This window comes from Rhipicephalus microplus, chromosome 9, assembly GCF_043290135.1.
Source record: "Rhipicephalus microplus isolate Deutch F79 chromosome 9, USDA_Rmic, whole genome shotgun sequence".
Classification (NCBI taxonomy): Eukaryota; Metazoa; Arthropoda; class Arachnida; order Ixodida; family Ixodidae; genus Rhipicephalus; species Rhipicephalus microplus.
In genome coordinates this window covers 85909702-85929616 of record NC_134708.1, presented here as the reverse complement: position 1 = coordinate 85929616, position 19915 = coordinate 85909702, and the positions used below count along the sequence as shown (strand labels likewise).

Sequence of the window (19915 nt, the reverse complement as noted above, 5' to 3'; positions counted from 1 at the left end):
CGCTATTCTTTGAATGTATTTAAAAGCCTCTTAATTCAAACTTCATCATTTGGTTAATTCACACTTTTTGTGGTTCCATACCAGAAAATAAATGCCTAATCGTAATGTGTGGTGTCACTTCACCTGCAGTCATATATTTGAGAACTTCTGATAATTAAAATTTTTTGATGATTCAGACGAAATTCACAGGTCTATTTGAGTTTAAATTAACGAGAGTAGACTGTATAGTAAATTTGAAAAATTAATTGACTGATTGATATGTGGGGTTTAACGTCCCAAAACCACCATATTTTTTCAAAAAGTAACATATTTTACAGGCTATCACTTGCATTCTATCGAAAGTCGAATCCGGCTACTGTTAAAAGTTGTACTCTCTTTGAGGCAAAAACGAAAATAGCATCTGCACAGACCTTCAATTTTAAAAACAAGTTTTGTGTAGGTTATCTAGGTCATGACAAATATGCCCTTTTTTTTTTTAAATATATACTGTATATACTATTAGAATTCGATTCGCAATAATTTGACCAAAATCACTATTTGTTTCGAATTTGCTTTGAATCTAAACATTAACTATTCGCACAAGCCTAGTATCAAAGTGTATATCAATCACATCTTTACTTATCCATTCAAAAGAAGCCAAAACCTTTCTGCGAATCGTGCACAGCTCTCAACACGAACAGAAATATTGTCTATGATATACGGAAAACTAAGGAATAGGTGCATGCACTTGTCTAAGCAAACATAAATGTACAGGAGATGTGTGAGCACTTCTGGCTGTAGTTCACTTTGTGGAAGCGGCAGCCAATTGTAGGAAGAAGAGAACAATGAAGATCGCGGGTGCGCTCGTGGCGCGCGGCAGCCGCTGGCAGCAGGCAGTTGCGGCCCTGGTTCCGATCAGTAAACATAGTTTCTGTCTGTCTCCGCCTCTTTCCTGAGGGGTTCCTTGGCTAGTCTCAGTTTTGAACCTCTGCATTTGGCGCCCAACGTGGGGCACTTGGTAAATCCCATAACAGCTCACCTTTTACATGAGTGGCCTCTTCACAACTGTTGTTTACAGCACCATGCGCATGCGCTCTGGTGAGACTGGACAACGCGGCAATGCTGCCCTTTGGCTCACTCGCTGACGTCCACATCGGGTTTTCGCAGATTAGGCACATGCTTAAAATACTTGCAACACGAAAACTACTGATCGGTGGGCTGAACCTTTGCAGACATTAAAAATGTCACAGCTGGTGTCAATTGATGTCATTTTCTTTTATGTCACAGAAACATCCACCACATAGCAGCACAGCATCTCCTCGAGGCCAATAAGTAATTTGATATGTCAAGTCTTTTTATATGTATATAAAATATATTAAGGTATTTTACAACTCTTTGATATATGAGGCGTTTTGTTAACATGGGCTCAGTATACAGTGTTTCAACTGTAGTAGTACTCGCATCATGCACTTGAACCTCATTTTAACAAAGTTGCATCCTACACAAATATAAGTACGTTACATGTAAAAATTTGTTATAAAGGTATATTTCTAGCAATAAAACGATTAAAAAACAATTTTTCATTTAATTTTGTTGTACAGTCGAGCCCACATATAACAGCTCTACTTAAAACGAACTTTCGCTTAAAACGAACAATATCCGCGTGACCGTGAAAATATTGTGAGGAACCGGTTTATTCAGTTAGGCTCGAGCTAAATCACACTGATGATATTTACAGATGATGAATACCGGTGATGATGATATCTAAAGAGAATAAAGAGTCATTCGCTTGTCGCGCTTACACTAATTTTTCCGCACGGTGAAAGCGGCCGCTTGGTCGCCTGAGAGTATTATGAAATGCGTCGCATTTAAGGGTTTAAATGAGATACACGCACTATCTCTGTCCCTCGGCAGCGATGATCAAGATTAGTGCTAAGAGGGGAAATGCGGTAATGGACAAGAGATGTCTGTTCAACCACCGCGTGCGGCCCAACGAAGCGACTGATCAACTTGTCGCATAAGCCAGGGACGCGCAGTGGAGTTCATAGAAGAACTTCATCACCAGGGAAAAAAATCGCAACACGGCGAGACGAGTCATAGTGACACTTACGAGTGTCTTGAGAGAGGCCGGTGTTAACGTGGGCCAGGTGGCGTCAGTGTGCGAGACGAGATAAAAATTCTTCAGAGAAAGGAACCGTCGAGGGTGCAGAGGCCGAAAAGGAAGAGACGTCCAGAGTGAAACTCGGCGAGCGACCGTGGATGAGACAAAATGGAGAAAAGCTGGTAGTGAACTGAGCAGCCGTATTATAAGCAAATGTCACGAAGGGTAGAATTGCATCCGAGTTCGTGTGGTTGGGGTGAATGTACATGGCGATCATGTCCTATAGGGTCCGATGAAAGCCGTTGGTCTACGGGTGGTTGCTAGAATTGGTCTTGCGAACAGTGTTCGAGGCATGCCGAACTGGCTCGACAATAGAAGAGAGAAAGACTGCCACGATCGCTCAGGAGAATGCGTGGAGCTCCATGGCGCGAAAAGATATGGCAAAGAAAGAAATCGGTGACCTTAGTGGCAGTCCCAGTTAGTATAGAAGCTGTTTCTGTGTAGCGGGTAAGGTGGTCGACGACCGTGGCAATCCAGCAATTCCCATTGGATGATATAGGAACAGGGCCATACAAGTTAATTCCAACGACTTCAAAAGGCGAGGCGGGACAAGGAAGAGGTTGCATTAATTGATTGATTTGTGTGGTTTAACGTCCAAAAACCACCATATGATTATTAGAGACGCCGTAGTGGAGGGCTCCGGAAATTTCGACCACCTGGGGTTCTTTAACATGCACCCAAATCTGAGCACATAGGCCTACATTTCCGCCTCCATCGGGAATGCAGTTGTCGCAGCCGGGATTCGATCCCACGACCTGCGGGTCAGGAGCCAAGTACCTTAGCCACTAGACCACCGGTGGCGGGGCAGAGGTTGTATTAAGCCAGCTGGAGCAGTTGTCGGTCGTTTTCACCGTTGGCAACGGACACAAGCGGCGACGTACTTGGCGACGGCTGAAGAGAGGTCAGGCCAAAAACAACGACTTCGCATTTTGTCATAAGTCTTGTGATAGCCTAGATGAGCGGCGGTTGTACAGGTGATGATGATATCTAAAGAGAATGAAGAGTCATTCGCTTGTCGTGCTCACAATATACATTGTTTCAATGACACAAAATCGCAGTTACAATGAACGTCTCCGAGCGCCGCCGATCGGTTACAGCGAACAGAGGCGTCGTGCTGCCAACTTCCCGGAAAACCACTTTCGACCACGGATGAGGCATCGGCGAGGTGCCCATAGATTCTTATTGTTAAACGCCTCCGCGCCCCTCTAGTTGTCACTCTTCCCAACCGCTTTTTGTTACGCACCCTTCCGTCCTCTGTCCCCCTACTCTGAGCACCCCGCATCGCCTGACGTGACCAGTGTTTTCACACTGCCACCCATCTTTCGGAGACCGGCCGGCCATCTCTCCTGTTTTTTATCACTGTTACTGTCGTTGACGTCACTGGCCTGGAGTGACCAGACCATTTGCCAACTTTGTCTGTATCCGATCGTCTGCGTCTTGTCTTATCGTACTGTTCTAGTGCACGAGCTTATGCTACCCCACCCACTCTAATAATTCGCGATTCTTTCCGTGTTTAGGACCTGTTCTCGCTCACTTCTCACTCGGCTAAGCTTGCCCTCCGCACGTGTGCGAAAGTGTAAAAACGGCTGTTAATTTACGCGGAACGAAGCGCAAAATATCGAAGTCGGTGAGGCCACGCAAACCTGCCGGCGCAACAAAACGATTCTTTGAACACCGCCGTGCTTAATTTTTTAAGTTTCCCATTGGCGGCTATCTTCCCATACGACAGCTGTTGCCTTGAAATTTCCCAGTGCCGTCAGTGGGAAAGTTCGATAATTATTTTCTTCCTTAAAGCAAAAGTTGTCAAGATAAGATTTACCAAATAAAAAGAACAGTTTATTTGCTCTAGATTTAAACTATAAAGTTGATTTATTATTGGACCACCACATGGTGCAAATTGCGTCTCAATGTGGACAAAAATGATGATTTTGTATAATTTGTGATTTTTTTTTCGTAAACATTAGCAGTTTGAGAGGTCTAAAGACTTTTTTTCCTAAAAATATACCTTCTGTGGAGTAAGTATTCACTGTTCAAGTATTCATGCAAAGTTCAGTATTGCAATAAAAAAATTCAAATATAACGCACTTTGGGTATGTGGCAGAAAACTTGCACTGATATTAGTGAGCTTCAAATAGCTTACAAAAGTACATTTACTTATCATGTAGACCAAATTTTGTATATAAAGAAGGAGCGGTACCTCTAAAGTAAATTTTTTCACATACAAGACGGACGACATTCCATGAAGTTCAGTAGGCAGCCACATGACAAAAAAGTTTTTCTCACCGAAATATTCCACCAGTCCACTGCTTTCAATGGAGTAAGTCAGCACGACTTCTTTCTAATACATTTGAGATGGTCGCGAAAATGGCTTGAACGTTTGGCATAGAATGACCCATTCGCAATTTGCAAGCTGTAGCAGGTGTGTTTGCTGGATGTATCAACTTGGCAACATTAATTGTAGGGAACTATAATTGTAATGTTTACCTGTAGTGGAGTAAAAAGTGGACGAAAAAAAGCACCTTGGCAATTGGTGAGGCCCAAAACCACAAATTTGGTATGTGAGCAATGGCAACAGGTGTTCCCCCATGCACTTAGTAGGGTATTGCTGCTCGTTTATTCCCAGGAGCGTTAGCCTGCGCCATTCTAAGACAGAGAGCATGGAACACCCTCTCACCAGATAGGGTCCCGTTGCGAGCTGGCAGCTCACCAATAAACCCTCATGTACTACCTAAAAGAGTCAAGTCGGCTGGGGTGAGAGCCTCACTCTTAAAGAACAAAATCAAAAGCAATTAAGCCAAGCAAATCGTGGATTCTCTAAACCAATTACTTGTGAAATATTAAAATATATATTTATATATATATATATATTGTCTAGAAATGTCTAATTAGCATCGGCTTGGTACACTTTTTCTCTGCAGTGATGACAGACTGACGCGTCGCATTCCAAACCTGTTTCAACGCAGGCTTACATTTGACGACGATTACTATGTTGAGTTCGGCAAACAGTCGCTGGACCGAGTGCTGGGAACGCGGCACGAGACGGCTCACATCTATGACGCGACCACGGGGGCCCTGCTCTCGTCGCTGCGCGACCCTGACCTGTCGAATCACTACACTCGCAACCGGGCCACCTTCAACCCGACCGACGAGCTTGTGCTCTCGGACGGCGTTCTCTGGGACGTGCGCGCAGTGTCGCCCCTGCACAAGTTTGACAAGTTCAACCCGCACGTCAACGGTGTCTTCCATCCCAACGGGCTCGAGGTGTGTTAACTACACGTTCCATTAGGGTAGCGACTACTGTAATTACCCTGGCAGTGAACCCACTCACACAATGAACCCACCCTGGTTCCTAAAGACAAATCTATTTTTGGGATGTATCTGATGATTTTATTTCGGTGTGATAGCCTGTGTCGTTGAAAATCTAAAACAACATTATATTGCACCATTATATCGCAAAGTAATGACGCAATAAAAGTCAAAACATAGTTTAACAACAATGCTAAACACTTGCAAGCAGTGCTAGCACGAACGACATCGATTGAAATTTAAACGTCACGCCTTTTGCGAAAGATCATCATCTGTAGAACGCAGAGAAAACCTTTTTGCTTATACAGTAGAATCTCAATCATACGATTACAGTTGATGTGAATCGCACGATGATACCATCATATAATGTTACTTCGGATGGACTACACTATATAATATATGCCACGATTCAGTGTGATAGGAACGCGCGATTGACCGTTGCACTCAAGCGGCACAACTTTCTGTTGGTCGAGCATGTGCTGGAGCATGAGAAACGAGTGGCTGCACGACACTTCAGTGTCGATGAGTGGTTCAATTTCAGCTGCGCTGCAATGTTTGTGATTATGTTGGTGTAATACCATGGAAACGCTTGTGCTACATGACATACACTGCATCTTGTCCTATTTTGCTATTCCCTGGTGCTTCCCACTCTAGGTGATCTCAAACTCCGAGGTGTGGGATTTGAGGACTTTCCGGCTTTTGCACACGGTCCCAGCACTGGACCAGTGTCAGGTGACCTTCAACGGTGCGGGAGATGTCTTGTACGGCGCTGTGCTCACTGAGGATGATGATGACTCGGCGCGGCTCCTCAGCTCTTCATTCCGAACCTTTCATGCGTCGGACTACTCCTCTATCGGTGAGTCTACTTGGAATGGCTTGAATAAAGTGATGTGTGATCAAAGTTAATCCAATGTCCTCATTTATCATTTCCTGTAACCAGATTATAGTTTTTTTTTATTTATGTACTTTCATATCTACTGTCTTCAGTTTGTGTCATATCAGCATAATTTTGACTTGGAACACTGACCACACAGAGCCAGCAATACCGTATTTACTCGAATATAACACGACCACGATTGTAACGCGAGGGGTGACTTTTCAGTGCCGAAAAAAAAAAAAAAACACGAATGTAACGCGAGTAAATCGGGGGGAAAAAGAAGCACCTTTATTTGCTGCACATAGTAGTGGCGAAGACATCCCAGTTTCTAAATATAAAGTGAGTTTTGTTCATTCGTCGCTTTCATCGCCGGTGGTCGAGCCCTCTTTGTCACTTTCTTCCTCCCAGATGAGGTCATCCTCCGTGCCATCCATATAGTTCGATATACAGTACTTTTTAAACGCGCAAACTATCATGTCGTGCGGCAGCCCGTACCAAGCGGTGGACACCCACTCGGCAATCTTCGCGGCGCTAGGTCGCTTTATCCTACCCGTAGGTGTCAAAGCCCAATCTTCTCGCATCTATTCTCCGTACAGCTGCCGCATTCTATCCTTAAATGGTTTGTTCAGGCAGACGTCTAAGGGCTGCAGCACGGACGTCATATCTCCGGGAATAACAGCGAGCTGCGTCTGAGTTTCCCGCATCAGCTTCTTCACTTCGGGCGTCAGGTGACCGCGAAATGAGTCGAGAACTAGGATGGAGGCGGGGTGGAGGAGCGCACCTGGCTGTAGGCACCACACAGTCTTGACCCAGTCAATCATAAGTGGAGTGTCCATCCAACCTTTTTCTTGGCAGCGAACAATCACATCCCTTGGGAACAGCTCCTTCGGGATGGTTTTGCGCCGGAAAATGATGTATGGCGGTAACTTGCGCCCATCCACCAAGCAGGCTAGCATCACGGTTGGCCGCGTCTTCTCGTTGCCTGTTGTCCTTATGCGAACTTGGGGGGCACCTGTTTTGCTGACAGTCCTTGACATAGGCATGTCCAAGAAAACGGGAGTTTGGTCCGCATTGCCAATGTGCCCCAACGGCATTTGCGACGAGTGGCGCAGGTCGAGCACATAGCGCTAAAACTCCACAAGCTTCGCTTCGAAATCTGCTGGTAGCTTCTGCCTTATCGACGTTGTTCGCCGGAGGGAAAATTCATTTCTTCGCATGAACTTTTGTGCCCATCTACGTGAAGCCTTAAAGTTATCCCACGGGATCCCCATCTCTCGAGCTACGTCTCGGGCTTTCCACTGAATCAGCTCAACGTTGACCCCCAATAGGTGATTTCGCTGCTCAATCACGAACTCCGCCACTTTTTTTCGAGTTCTGTGTGACGGCCACAACGAGGTCCACGGAAGCCTTTTCGGCCGGGCTCACTCTTGAAGAGCGCTTCTTGCTAGAGCCTCCACCCACGGATAGTAGATTCCGCCACATCTAGTCGTCGAGCCGCGGCTGAGTTCCCGATTTCCTCAGCCATCAGTATTGCACTTGTCTTAAAGCGGGCATCGTACTGAACTCGTCGCGCTGCCATTTGCTCGAGCCGAAGTCGCGGAAGCACAAAGGAAATGAACCGCCCGCAAAACACGTCGCGAACGATAGGATTGGATTGGATTCGATGTTGCCAGCGTGCATATGTTGCCAGCACAAGGTTGAAAGATCGCTAGGTTTGTTGTAGCCATTTTAAGGAACCAGTGGGGCAGCACCGCCAAGGTACGATTTGAGGTGCTTCGATTATAACGCGGACCCCCAAATCACTTCAGAGAGATTTTGAAAAAAACTCGTGTTACATTCGAGTAAATACGGTACATTTCATAAGTCTGATTTATAGTGACATGATGTGGTTATCTTTAGTAATTGTCCATACCAGTCATTATGCCAAAATATTAGCTGTAGCATTTTGGGAGCACTGTGTTATACTGATTATAATAACGTAAAGCCTTACATACCTGCTTAACATATTGCATAACAGCACACTGTTTCATAGCAGCCATCTGGTAAAATTATGCATTTTGCAGTGTGTGCCAACATCCCCAAAAGAGAAACGAGTGCAACATCACAACAAAGATTGCCTGAAATATCCATTACTAAGTACTTTTTTTTCGCTAATATGCTGATTATATGTCATAAATTGTCACAGAATTTTCTAAAAGCCTGGCAAGGTCACTGAAACTGATTGACAGTCATCTGTACAACAGTCACGAAACCTCTGATCAAAGCTTATACAGTTGCTCCTTTGGCTGCAACCATGGTAAACAGCTAAGAAGAAGAAAAAAAATGTTGCGCATAACTGTTGCTTCTACACTGTGTCTCGATTCTCAAACACGATATTGCTCACACCGACAAATTTGGGCTTGCTTGTCTTGCCCGTTATCTTGGCTAGGCTTGAAGGCATTGTGGTTGGGCCAGATGCACTATCGGCAGAGGCCGACTCGGAGAGCACAGTCCAGTCCAAGAATATGCTTCGAATCATCTGTGAAAACCAAGAAAAGTTGGGGAATGCAGAAAAATTTAATCGGTAGGCTTTCTGACATTTTGTCGTTAGGTAAGAGGCTGAGCTACCTTTTTTGTAAAAAATAGTTGTATCGGTATGCATTGACAAATAAGCACAGGATGAGTCAATACTGCTCAAATGGTACAGAAATATATACGGCTCAGTTGCACTTATTCGGCGACCCATTGCAACTACATTTTCTCTGTTAGTACATTTGAAGCAGATACATGATAACAATGTTACACGTAGTATCAAGCGGTCTGGTGCAACAACAAAAATAGCGCTGTATTATTGGCGAGACGGCTTGTGGGGTGATACCAAGAAGGATTTTTCGGGGGATATCTCTGCGGCATTTTCCTGCCAGCATGCCATTGACTTTTAAAAGCACTGGGCCCGTACGCCTTCCTGACGGTCGCAGCTGTCGCAAGGTCGAACATCAATGGCACTGGTTTTGGGTGAGGTGTCAATGGAATGTACGCCATGGGACCTCAATCGCTGGTGCAACAGAGCCTATTTGAGTGATGGTGACAGCATTTTATCTTAGAACAGTATCTTCAACAGGCAAGTGCACCAATATGATAATTAGAAGCTAGGAAAGCAGTGGTACTGCGTAACTAAGTGATAGATATATATGCTGCATATTTGCAATTGATTAGTTGAAGCACGCAAAATTGCCGGGCACCTACTGGCTTGGCACTAATTCCTAGCACCACATATCTTTCAAGATATGAGAAATAGCCATCAAACTTGTAATAAATACACTTCAACCTCAATATAATAAACTGGGTTTTAACGAAATATCAATTATAACAAAGTAAACGATAAGTGGTCTGGCAGTAGATATGATGCTAAAAATAAATCTTATAACGAGTTTCTCGATATAACAAACCTATATTTGTGCTCAATGCAACTTTCTTATTATAATGAGGTTTGAGTGTATGATCTGTTGTCCTTGTTACTACATTATATGTGCGGGTTTCTCTGTACAGTTCGACTAGTTCTCAGAATCGTTTGGCATTGCTCGATTTTTTTTCTTAGTAAACATGCTGTAAATTAAATTTAATTAGGACCATATTGCACCTAGTTCACTTACACAAATTAATGTTGCATGTTAGTTACTTTTTTTTAGTAGTAGTAATCAAGCTCACAGAAATTGGAGTGTGCACTTTACCACAGAGGATTTTTTTCAAATAATAATCTGTCACCTAAGCAAGTGCTCCGGTACATGCATAGCTCCATGTGTCAATGGTGAATTATGTAAGACAATCTTGCATGACAGTTGGTACAGGCTGAAGCTGAAAAAAGAACCTTTTTTTTTTTTTTTCTTCTTAGAGGGTCTTGCAGTTGTGGGTAGTACTTTGTTTTGTTTTTGTTTTTTGAAGCATAGTGTACTTGCATCGTAAATGATTCTTGCCTCTAATATTTTGGTGCAGCATAAATTATCAAGGGTCACTGCAGTGCAGAACTTTATGTGAACACATGCTTCCACTTTGTGTTCTAGTTTTTCATTGCATATGACACATGTGAAAATACAGTAGCATGTCTTGTTTAAAATAAGCTGAGTGAATGTACTGCTGTTGTGTAAAATGCAACGGATGATTGTAGCTCTCTGGTTTTACATTTTGCAAGCTTCTTAATTTTCTTTTTGTCACTGATAGCCTTGAGGTTTCACTAAAACTTTTTTCTCTCTCACCCTTCAGCAACGATCGACATCAAGCGCAACATCTATGACCTCAAACCCGATGAGTCCGACTATTTCCTAGCTGTTGTGGAGGTAAGAGTTGTGAATGCCTTGAAGTAATGCTAAAAGGGGTGTGCCAACTTCACTGGGAGCCTGATTGCAGAACTGTCAAAGAAGGAAATGATAAATTTCAGCTTTATTAGTTACCCTTATTACCTTTTATAACACCAAACAAAACTACTCTTCACCTTAGGGGGAGTCGTGGCAGGCTGGCAAAATTTATGAAGGACGAAGAAAAAAAAAAAAAAAAAAAGGACGGCGACTGTCTTTTTGAGCTTCCTTGCCAGCTCACTATTACTTCGTGGATCTTGAGGGCAATTAATTTCTTATTGGTGGAGAAGGAACACAGTGGCATTGTTGGATTATACTTCGTTAGACAATTTGCTGACATCATTTTGTAGAAGTGGGGATCTTTGGAGACTTAGGGTGCTTCTACCAGTTCATACTCGCTCGACCGCGGTGGTCTAGTGGCTAAGGTACTCGGCTGCTGACCCGCAGGTCGCGGGATCGAATCCTGACTGCGGTGGCTGAATTTCTGATGGAGGCGGAAACGTTGTAGAACGTGTGCTCAGATTTGGGTGCACGTTAAAAAACCCCAGGTGGTTTAAATTTCCGAGCCCTCCACTACGGCATCTCTCATAATCATATGGTGGTTTTGGGACGTTAAACCCCACATATGAATCATTAACAGTTCATATTCTTACCAGCTGTATTGGTACCTTTGCCCGTGTTTAATGCCCTAACCTAGTTGGGAGGGGACGAAAAGAGCCCTTTAATTATACGTGGAACGATCAGTCCCGTCAGTTAGGTCTGAACAAGAAAATTAGTGGCAAATTTTTTCTGTGGGGGAACTGTTGGAGTGTGCAAGGAATTTAATTACCTAGGCATAGGCATGGTTACATGCATTTTCTGGCACCTGCCAACTCTGCCACTTCCGGCTAAAGTGAATTGTTCCAATCCGTAGGAGGTATACTCGCATTTCATCATCCATGGGGGGCGCTAGCGCGGCAGTTGGCATACTTGGGGTCTCACACGTGAGTATTATCGTCTGACCGCAACCAGAGCTCTTGGCAGCATGTGTTATCTCAATATTTTTTTTTTTTTTCGAAAAAAAAAAAAATGGGTTAGTGAGGTGCGGCATGGCCAAACATCAGGCTGCCATATGCTGGATCGTTGACGGACCACAGCTATGGTGGTGCACTCACTAGCGCCACCTGGTAGGGAGTGAACACCTTCTGTAAGACTCAATTCAAATTTTATTCCTGAATACCGACGATAGTGGGCTCTATAAATTTTAGCTGCAATATAGTCAGGTATTTTGGTCACAAGAGTACACTGGAAAAAAATTGTTGGAGTAGGTCTGACAATATTGTCAGCAGCAAAAAAACCATATTTATCAGTTTTACTTTTGTGTTTAGAAAAAATGGGGCCAAATATGATGTGAGAAAACTGGAATTGAGACTGTGAAGCAGAAGTGAAACAGCTTCTGTCATACTGGCAGATATACTGGATTTTTTCACGCATAACTTAAACATTTTTGGGATAGAGTTAAACCTGCTCATAATGAAGCTTCATATAACGAATTCCTTTATATAACAAAGTTTTTCGATTCTCTGCTGTTGCTCTATAGAAGCACATGTATTTGCAACCTCTATGTAACAAAGTAACAGTGGGAGACAACCTTGATATAACGAATTTTCCCCAAGGACAATCTAGAAATTTCGCTCTGCATTTTGGTACGAGCGTGCATCATCTGCGGCGGCCCCACCCCTGAAGAAGCGCTAAGCGGCGGAGGTGGTGCGCATTGCGCCCCAGGTGAGAAAGCGCGAGGCGGGCAGGTGGGCCTTCACCCCACAAGCCGGCGTTACTGCCATTCTCGCCGCCGCGGGCGCATGTGCGGGTGTGCCCCCTTTCATCACTCCAAGCAAACAAACAAAGAAACCTACTTTCGTACTTTGGCTGTGCAACGCTTTTACTTAGCGTCACATAGTGGAGCCACGCTGGATATGGAGGGTGCTTTATCAAATAGTTTTCTGCGGTATCCGTGTCTGTGTCGTTCGCTCTTCGTTTTCCACGCTGTGCGTGCGTGCATAGTTTCACTGTGCGCGCGTGGCGTGGCCTTCGCCGACGTTCAGCTTTGCGTTTTTTTATTATGATGGAAATTATATATACAGTCTCGGCTGGTTTTTTGCCGTCGCCGCCGCCATTCATATATGTTTACATATCTATATAAATCAAAGCTCAAAAAAGAAAAAAAAAGCTGCCTGTGCTTGGCGGCCCAGCTCGTCATGATGCGCCCACGCGCGCTTATTTTCCACGCGTACTTTGCCCCGTGAGGGTGGGGGTGGATATTTGTACATGTGCGTTTATCCTTCAGTGGGGGGAATCGCGAGCCTTTGACTTTGACCGGAACGATTGCGTGTAGTTGCTGGGCGCACAAAAGATCATTTCACTCGCTGGACAGGCTCCGTTTGTGAAAATAGTGTGCTTTTCAAACACAGTAAAGTAACAACTGGGGCACTTGGTAGTTCGCACTCATACTGTACCTGTGATTACGCCTTGTGCCTTGTTTTTGTTTAAACAGTGGGTCAAGTGTCAAGCAGCAAACGTTAGTTCGCTCTCGTCCTCGTGCGTCATTTGTGCGTGAGCAGCGTACTGCACGTTTTGATCTGCTTGCCGTTCTCAGCGTTACATTCCAAGCTGTTGCTATAGCATTCAATGCTTCGCCCTTGCGGGGAAATTGTGGCTTTTCTTCATTTCGGACAACCGTATCGTCACCACCAAGGGGATGTGAGACTAGGCGCTAATGGAAACTCTCCTAGACCATGGTGAGGACGGAGCTCCACTTGTCATGCCCTTCTGTTTTGCGCCGCAAGTTTGCAGGCTGGTAGCTTTCGCGATTAGCGGATTTGTTCTGGCAACATGACATGCGCATTGAATGCAATGCAATGAATGCGATATCAAAAAAACTGCAATCTTATAAGAAGTAAGGCTGGCAGCCAATATCGCGGAACTCCTGCAAAACGCTGGTGCGAGCAAATGTGAACACCTGCAAAACGCTGAGAACTGCTGCAAAATGCGAACTCCTGCAAAATGGTGCAAACTCCTGCAAAATGCGATGCTGCAAAACGCCGGTGCGAGCGCCGGCGATGGCGACCTCCCTTAAAATCAAAGTTCATTATTGCTACTCGAGTGAGCCACTCCCCCCCTCTCCGCATTGTTTCATGCTCGTTCATGATGGGTGGCCTACTTTCTGTTTGAGCATTCGACAGAAGTTCTGAGTCATCTTATGCACTTTTCAGGCGATAGGGATAGGCGGATTCATTTGATCTCTGCTTCAGCAGCGCTCGCGCAATTTTATCCGCTCGTGAAAGTTACCATGCGCGAGGGCATGTTATCAATTTGGACTTGTTACGGAACATAGCGGTGACGGCAAAAGCCCGCCAAGCGTGTCCATATAATTTCTCTCGCAATAATAACGCAGATTTTTTGCTGTAAAATATGTGTTTCGGGTTAGCTCTGCCTTCAGCTCTCCGTTTGTTTAATTTGCGCTTTTACTTTCAGAATATTTGTACCGAACCTGCATATAATGAAATCCTCTTTGTAACAAATTTTTCTGGGAATTTATTAGTTTCGTTATATCCAGGTTTAATTGTATTCAGAGCTAAGTTTGGGATGCGGGTTGTACGTGAATTTCAGGGCACAAGCTGGTTTCACATTAGCTGGCTTTACAGTGATATGAGGAAGGCAGCCTCATGACATATGGCGATTTTTTAACTGTTTTATTTTCAGTAGTTTGTTGTCGGACATGCCGGCGACACATTACAAAATACAATAATGAGATGGAGCAGGCAGATAACGCATGCATCCTTCATCGTACTTGGTTACCGTATATTGCCGATTATAGGCAGACTCCAGCTGTAGTCAACTGCCCATTTTGCAACACTTTCGAGTTAAAAAAAAAGAAGGTTTACTCCAAACACAGGCTCATGCTGCAGCCATAGCACACCGTTAAGTCTTTCAGAAGAGGGAGTAATGCAGAGAACAATCATTTATTTGACCGGGAAACATCACTTACGGCCCGTCTTTGCGTGGGAGGAGATTACGGCAGTCACGGTCTTTGACATCGTGCGAGCCACTGCTGCTCGCCGTCAAAGGGGGTGCCGGTGGTACTGGGATGCCGCATATGGAAAACGCCGCGCGGAGCATGTCGGTTGGCAGTCCATAACAGGCATCATTAACAGAAATGAATGCTGTGCCTTCAGGTCACTCACGTAGCAAAAAAACGAGTGTTGTTTTTCTTGCTACGCTTTGGACAACATTTGGCATACAGTTGAGCGTCGCCTTGGGCTGAGGCCGTTCCATTTCATAGAGTTCGTGACCCATTTCTTTGATGCTTTGAACTTGGTTGGCGGGATGCACGTATCCTTGACGGTACGTGCATTTGCTTCAATATCATCATAGCAAACACTCGGGGTTTATCTGGTCGCGAAACCCATCTCAAACCACCTCCTCAATAGCAGGGTATCATCCAGACTTCGGTCCGCGAAAGGAGCGGCATGTCACAGCGCAGCAAAGATCTTGGTCCGTTGTTTATTTTCTCCGTTCCTCATGCACTTTTCTGACACATCGAGCTTCCGCCCTGCTTCAGCATTACTTTTCTACTCTGTGTAGAGGATCATTTGCGGCTTGAAAGTAGCGCTGCACTGTTGCCGGCATTGCGGTGGCATCTTGGCGTCCATTAAGGAGCTTCGCAAATCGCGCACACCACTGTTCGCAAGTGAGGTGAAATGCAGAAATGGCGAACAGGGGTGAGCGCAGAAAGACGTGAAGACGCTTGTGGGCACACGCACGTGACTAGTCATGTGGTTTATTGTACCCCACGCAGTGTTGCTAGCCCACATGGCACTGCTGGCTTTTCCATGGAACGCCCATGGTGCTCTGCAGGGAATCGCAGCAAGCGCTGTTAGGGCACGCTTTCCACTAGAGCAAGAAATGCATCCAGTCTTCCGCGAACGATAAACGTCAAATTTTTTTGTTAGTAGGAGATGCATGAGAAGTTTTTTGTGACAGATGAACTAATGCCGCATTGTTAGGGAGTGAATGTCGCGTTTCTTCTTGAGGCCGAAGACGGCAATTGTTTGTCCGACCCCTCAGAAAAGTTGACTTCACCATTCTGCGTATAGGTCAGTTCCGATTATAGATTGATCCCCGAACTTTGGAACGCCATTTTATGAAAAAAATTTCGACCTATAATCTGCAGTATAAAGTTATATAGATGAACTTTGCTGGGGAATTAGTAGTTGGCACGATACTGACTTTTTAAAGCACTGAAATCGTACGCTGTCGTGGCGGTTGCAGTTGTCGCAAGGTCAGACATTGATGGCACTGGTTTTGGGTGGGGTGTCATTGGAACGTACGCCATGGGACTCAATGACCGGTGCAACAGAGCCATGTTGTTAATAGTCGCACTGCTGTATCTGCTGCTTGGGTGGGGTTTGCCTTTTGCTACATCTCCTAAGGCAATTGCAAATTGTCTTGAATGAAGCCTGAGTGAAAGAATTGAATAATGTGGAAAACACCAGGTAGGTTGCTTCGCCCTTTTAAGGCTTTTCTGAATGCCAATCTTTGCAGAACCAGGGCACCAGGGATGCCACAATGGGCAACTCGGAGAGCATCTGCCGACTCTACGAGGTCGGTCGACAGCGAGAGGAGGACGATGATGAGGTGAGCAACCTCCCTCATCGTGTTGTGTTGACATGGTCGATTCTGGTGAAGGCTGGGAGATAATGTAGGAAAATGTGGCATCAGCATTTGCATGATTACCAGTGTGGCTGTACGTGCGTGGCAGCGAGCTTTGCTCGTATTCATATAAACAGTGTTCTTGTAAATTATCGTATTGCTGAGCGAACAGCAGCATGGCCAGTTTGTTGGGCTGTTCAGTTATGAGACATCTTGCACAATTCATTCAAGTAGTAGTATTTGTTGCGTCTCGAGACAAGGAGGTTGAGCATTGTTTTCGGGAAAACAAGTAGAGCGCAACACTGTTGGTGCATATTGCCCACGAGACATAAGTATGTATGTTCCAACGGCCATGCACAGATGCGTCTCGTGACGTGCGATTGCTGGTACCAACTAAGAAAGGCTACACCCGCAGTAAGTGATGCGTCGAAATTCTGCCTATTCTGTAAAACCGTAGAAAGAGTGCAAAGTACTCGTCCAAGAGCATTGTGCAACTTTTGTAGTAGAATAGTCAATGGTATCACAGCAAACATCAACAGTAGATGTGCTGTGATAAGATATGTGGCCCTGATAATACAAAGAAAGGAAAAAGCTAGAACATTAGCGCATGCATTGATTTCATCCATAGGGACTCATGGCATCCAGTCATGATGTCATTGATACGCTAGCGAATAAATCTTTGTGTTCTTTTGTGGAAAATAGACTTGCACAAACAGTGAATTTTAGGTTCGAAGAAAATTTCAAGCGAATAGTGATTTTGGTTGAGAAATTTTGAATCAAATTTGAGCAGTATACATTGCATACAATTAAGAAAAATGAACATGTTTGTCATCACCCTACTAACTTGCATGGTACTTTTAAACATTGAAATAAGGCCTGTGCAAATGCCACTCCTTCTAGTTTAAAGGAGCACTGACATCAAATTTACTCATGCCAAGATTTTTGCGTCAGAGAGTAGCTATAGATCCCATAGCAGCGATTCACGACCTAAAACGCAATTGAGGGTCGAATAACTATCACTTTTACTGATTTATATCACTGGTACTTAGCCCGCCATTTTTAGCGCTGGGAGCACCAGCAGTGGCGCTACCTCACGGTCACCTCCAAATCATGCCACAGCAGACCACTTCTCCACAGAAAAGAGTGACGTCAGGCTCAGCTGCTCCGCAAACGTTTCGTCTGCTAGGCCGACACAATCAGTCATGCCTTGTCACTTGCATTGCTGTCGTCGCCATACAAAGTGTCCACTCGGGTTCAATACGATAGTCTGGAGCTTGGCATCCCCGCGATTCGTGATGTCGTGAACTATATTTGCTTCCATCGACCTTTTGCAGAGCAGTGATTCCGAAATGGACGCCGTTCCAAGCAGCACTTCAGAGGTGCCCGAGGATGCACGCTTCAGCCATGTTCATTTGCGTGTCTCAGTTAGCTATATTAGTGTGTTTTGGCGTGCAAAGCATTCAGGTATACGCAGAGGAGTCAATGCAATATAGCTATCACGAATGAGCATCAGCGGAGAAATAGAATACATTTCCTGCTTGCCAGGTTCTTTTTTGCGCCTCCAGATGGCCCCGCCTATCCAACCTTTCACGATTAAAATTTACTATCCTAACTAGTATAACAAGCATTTAAAATTTAAAAAATTATGAATTTATGTGAGGGGAAGATGTTAATTTAACCTTGAAGTGGGGATTCGTGGCAGTGCATATTTTTTCTGGATAAATGTTTCCACGGCTTAGCAATCCTGCACTGCAGTGAAACAACCTTTACAGTGGGTTACATGTTGAATAATATACGCCTATTTATTCATTTCAATCAAAATTTTCAACCATTTGAATTTGAATGACAGAGAATTCAAATACAGTAATCTTAGTCTGAATGTTCGAACCGTTTGAATATTCGCACAAGCTTGGTGAAAAACCATGACCAGTTATTGTAAGCACTGTAGTATTCAGTGTGTAAATGGTTGTGCTGGCTAAGCTAGGTAAATTAAGCCAACTTATTCCATAGCTTTTTAGCACTAAACATGAAAAAAAAATCCAGAGTTAAATGTGCGAGAGACTTAAAACATAACAGTCATCTTTTGTCTAGATTTGCAGGCAGTATGTCTATAACAGATGTATTAACACTATAAATAATTACATGTTGACCGTAGTCCCCACCATTTGATGGTTTTTTACATCCATATTTAGTTACTTCTTCACACTAAGATGTTCATCATCCTAGACGATTTTTTATTATGCGCTGAAGTAAACCTGTCATGAATGTGACATTTGGCTTCCCTTTGCAAATTACCCGTTAAGGCTGGTAGGTCGATTTTTATGTTGAAACTTTCTGAAGTAGGACAAACACTTGTGAACTTACCTGCACTGAAAATGTTCTGTTGTGAACCTTAGAATTGCTTGGCTGACAAGCACTACATTCTCAACAAACAATAAAAGAATTGCCTTGCAGACTTTAGATTCACAATGCAACGTATAGGAGCTCAAAATTTGTATTCAGCTGTAGAAAGACATTACACTTTCGACAGTGGTTAAGTGATAAGTGTGTCCAGATCTTTGCGTAGCGAACCTCGCAGGCAAGTTATGGCCAAAGGCATTTTTGAGGCATCTCTTTGCGTAATTGTGCTTTGCCGTGCCGCATTTGCTGTAGCAAAAAGTGTGCTAGTTTTTAGATGCAAATTAAGTATGTGCAACCACAGTCACTGCTCGATATACAATCACCGACGGATTTTTCGGACTCCAAAAATTTGAACTTGTTTGATATTTCAGACTTCACAAATGCACTGTCAAGGTTCTCATTGCACTAATGCATTTTGGCGGCTGATTTTTCGGATGAATTTACACTCTAATGTTCGATTTTTCGGACTAAATTGTTTGTTTCGAGCTCTGCGGCTTGATTTTGAAAACTGCCATGTTGGATTTTTTGGCTTTGTCAACTTTGGCTTGCAATGACTAGTTCTGTGTCTTAAAAGATTGGAAGTGCGCACAATCTTCCAGTTTCACAGGCCATGTTTGATCTTCCTTGGCTTGCAGAATGGCAAAACTTTTCTTTTTCAGTCAGCCTTATCATCATTATTAATACGCTGGTACGTTTTTATTTTTGGGTGTTTGTTTTTCTGGTCGTCAATGCACACATGGTCGTGTTAGTTGTGTGTCACAAATGTTCGAGCCGTCGTGCATGTCACATGCTCACTTCTGTTCCCGATTGCTCAGTAGCACTCCGTGGTCATGGCGCTCGGTTACTGATCTGGAATACGCTGGCTCGATTGGGCCCCGATGGTAGCGTTTCGATGGTTGCGAAATGCTGGAGGTTCATGTACTGCGTGGTGTCCATGCAGATAAAAGAAACCGAGACCGTGTTGTTAAATCCCACCCAACAGGCGAGACATTGCACGCATCTTTTTGCGATCGGCACCAAGTTTTGTTTGCTTGGTTCTATGGAGCTACCAACTTTGCTGCCCGCAACAATCGCCGGCAATGATCGCCAACGCGCTTACCAGCGATGTTACCTTAGCCCAAGTAGAACCAGATTTGCTCATCTCCAAACACAGCATGTAGCATGGCATTA

The 19915-nt window shown here is 44.3% G+C and overlaps 1 protein-coding gene across 6 annotated transcripts in view; it reads left to right on the top strand.

The window, feature by feature from the left end:
• LOC119163162 (DDB1- and CUL4-associated factor 1-like) overlaps window positions 1-19915 on the top strand; it is a 152941-nt gene that overhangs the window by 121730 nt on the left and 11296 nt on the right. For 5 of the 6 annotated variants that reach the window (XR_012886222.1, XM_075874021.1, XM_075874020.1 and 2 more), the window contains exons 27-30: window positions 5059-5401; window positions 6101-6302; window positions 10563-10636; window positions 16238-16330. Coding sequence is in view for 5 of the 6 variants with exons in the window: in XM_075874021.1 (XP_075730136.1) it covers window positions 5059-5401; window positions 6101-6302; window positions 10563-10636; window positions 16238-16330 (712 nt within the window). In the remaining variant the exon portion in view is untranslated. The remainder of the gene's footprint in view (window positions 1-5058; window positions 5402-6100; window positions 6303-10562; window positions 10637-16237; window positions 16331-19915) is intronic. The other variant, XM_075874022.1, reaches the window with a different exon arrangement.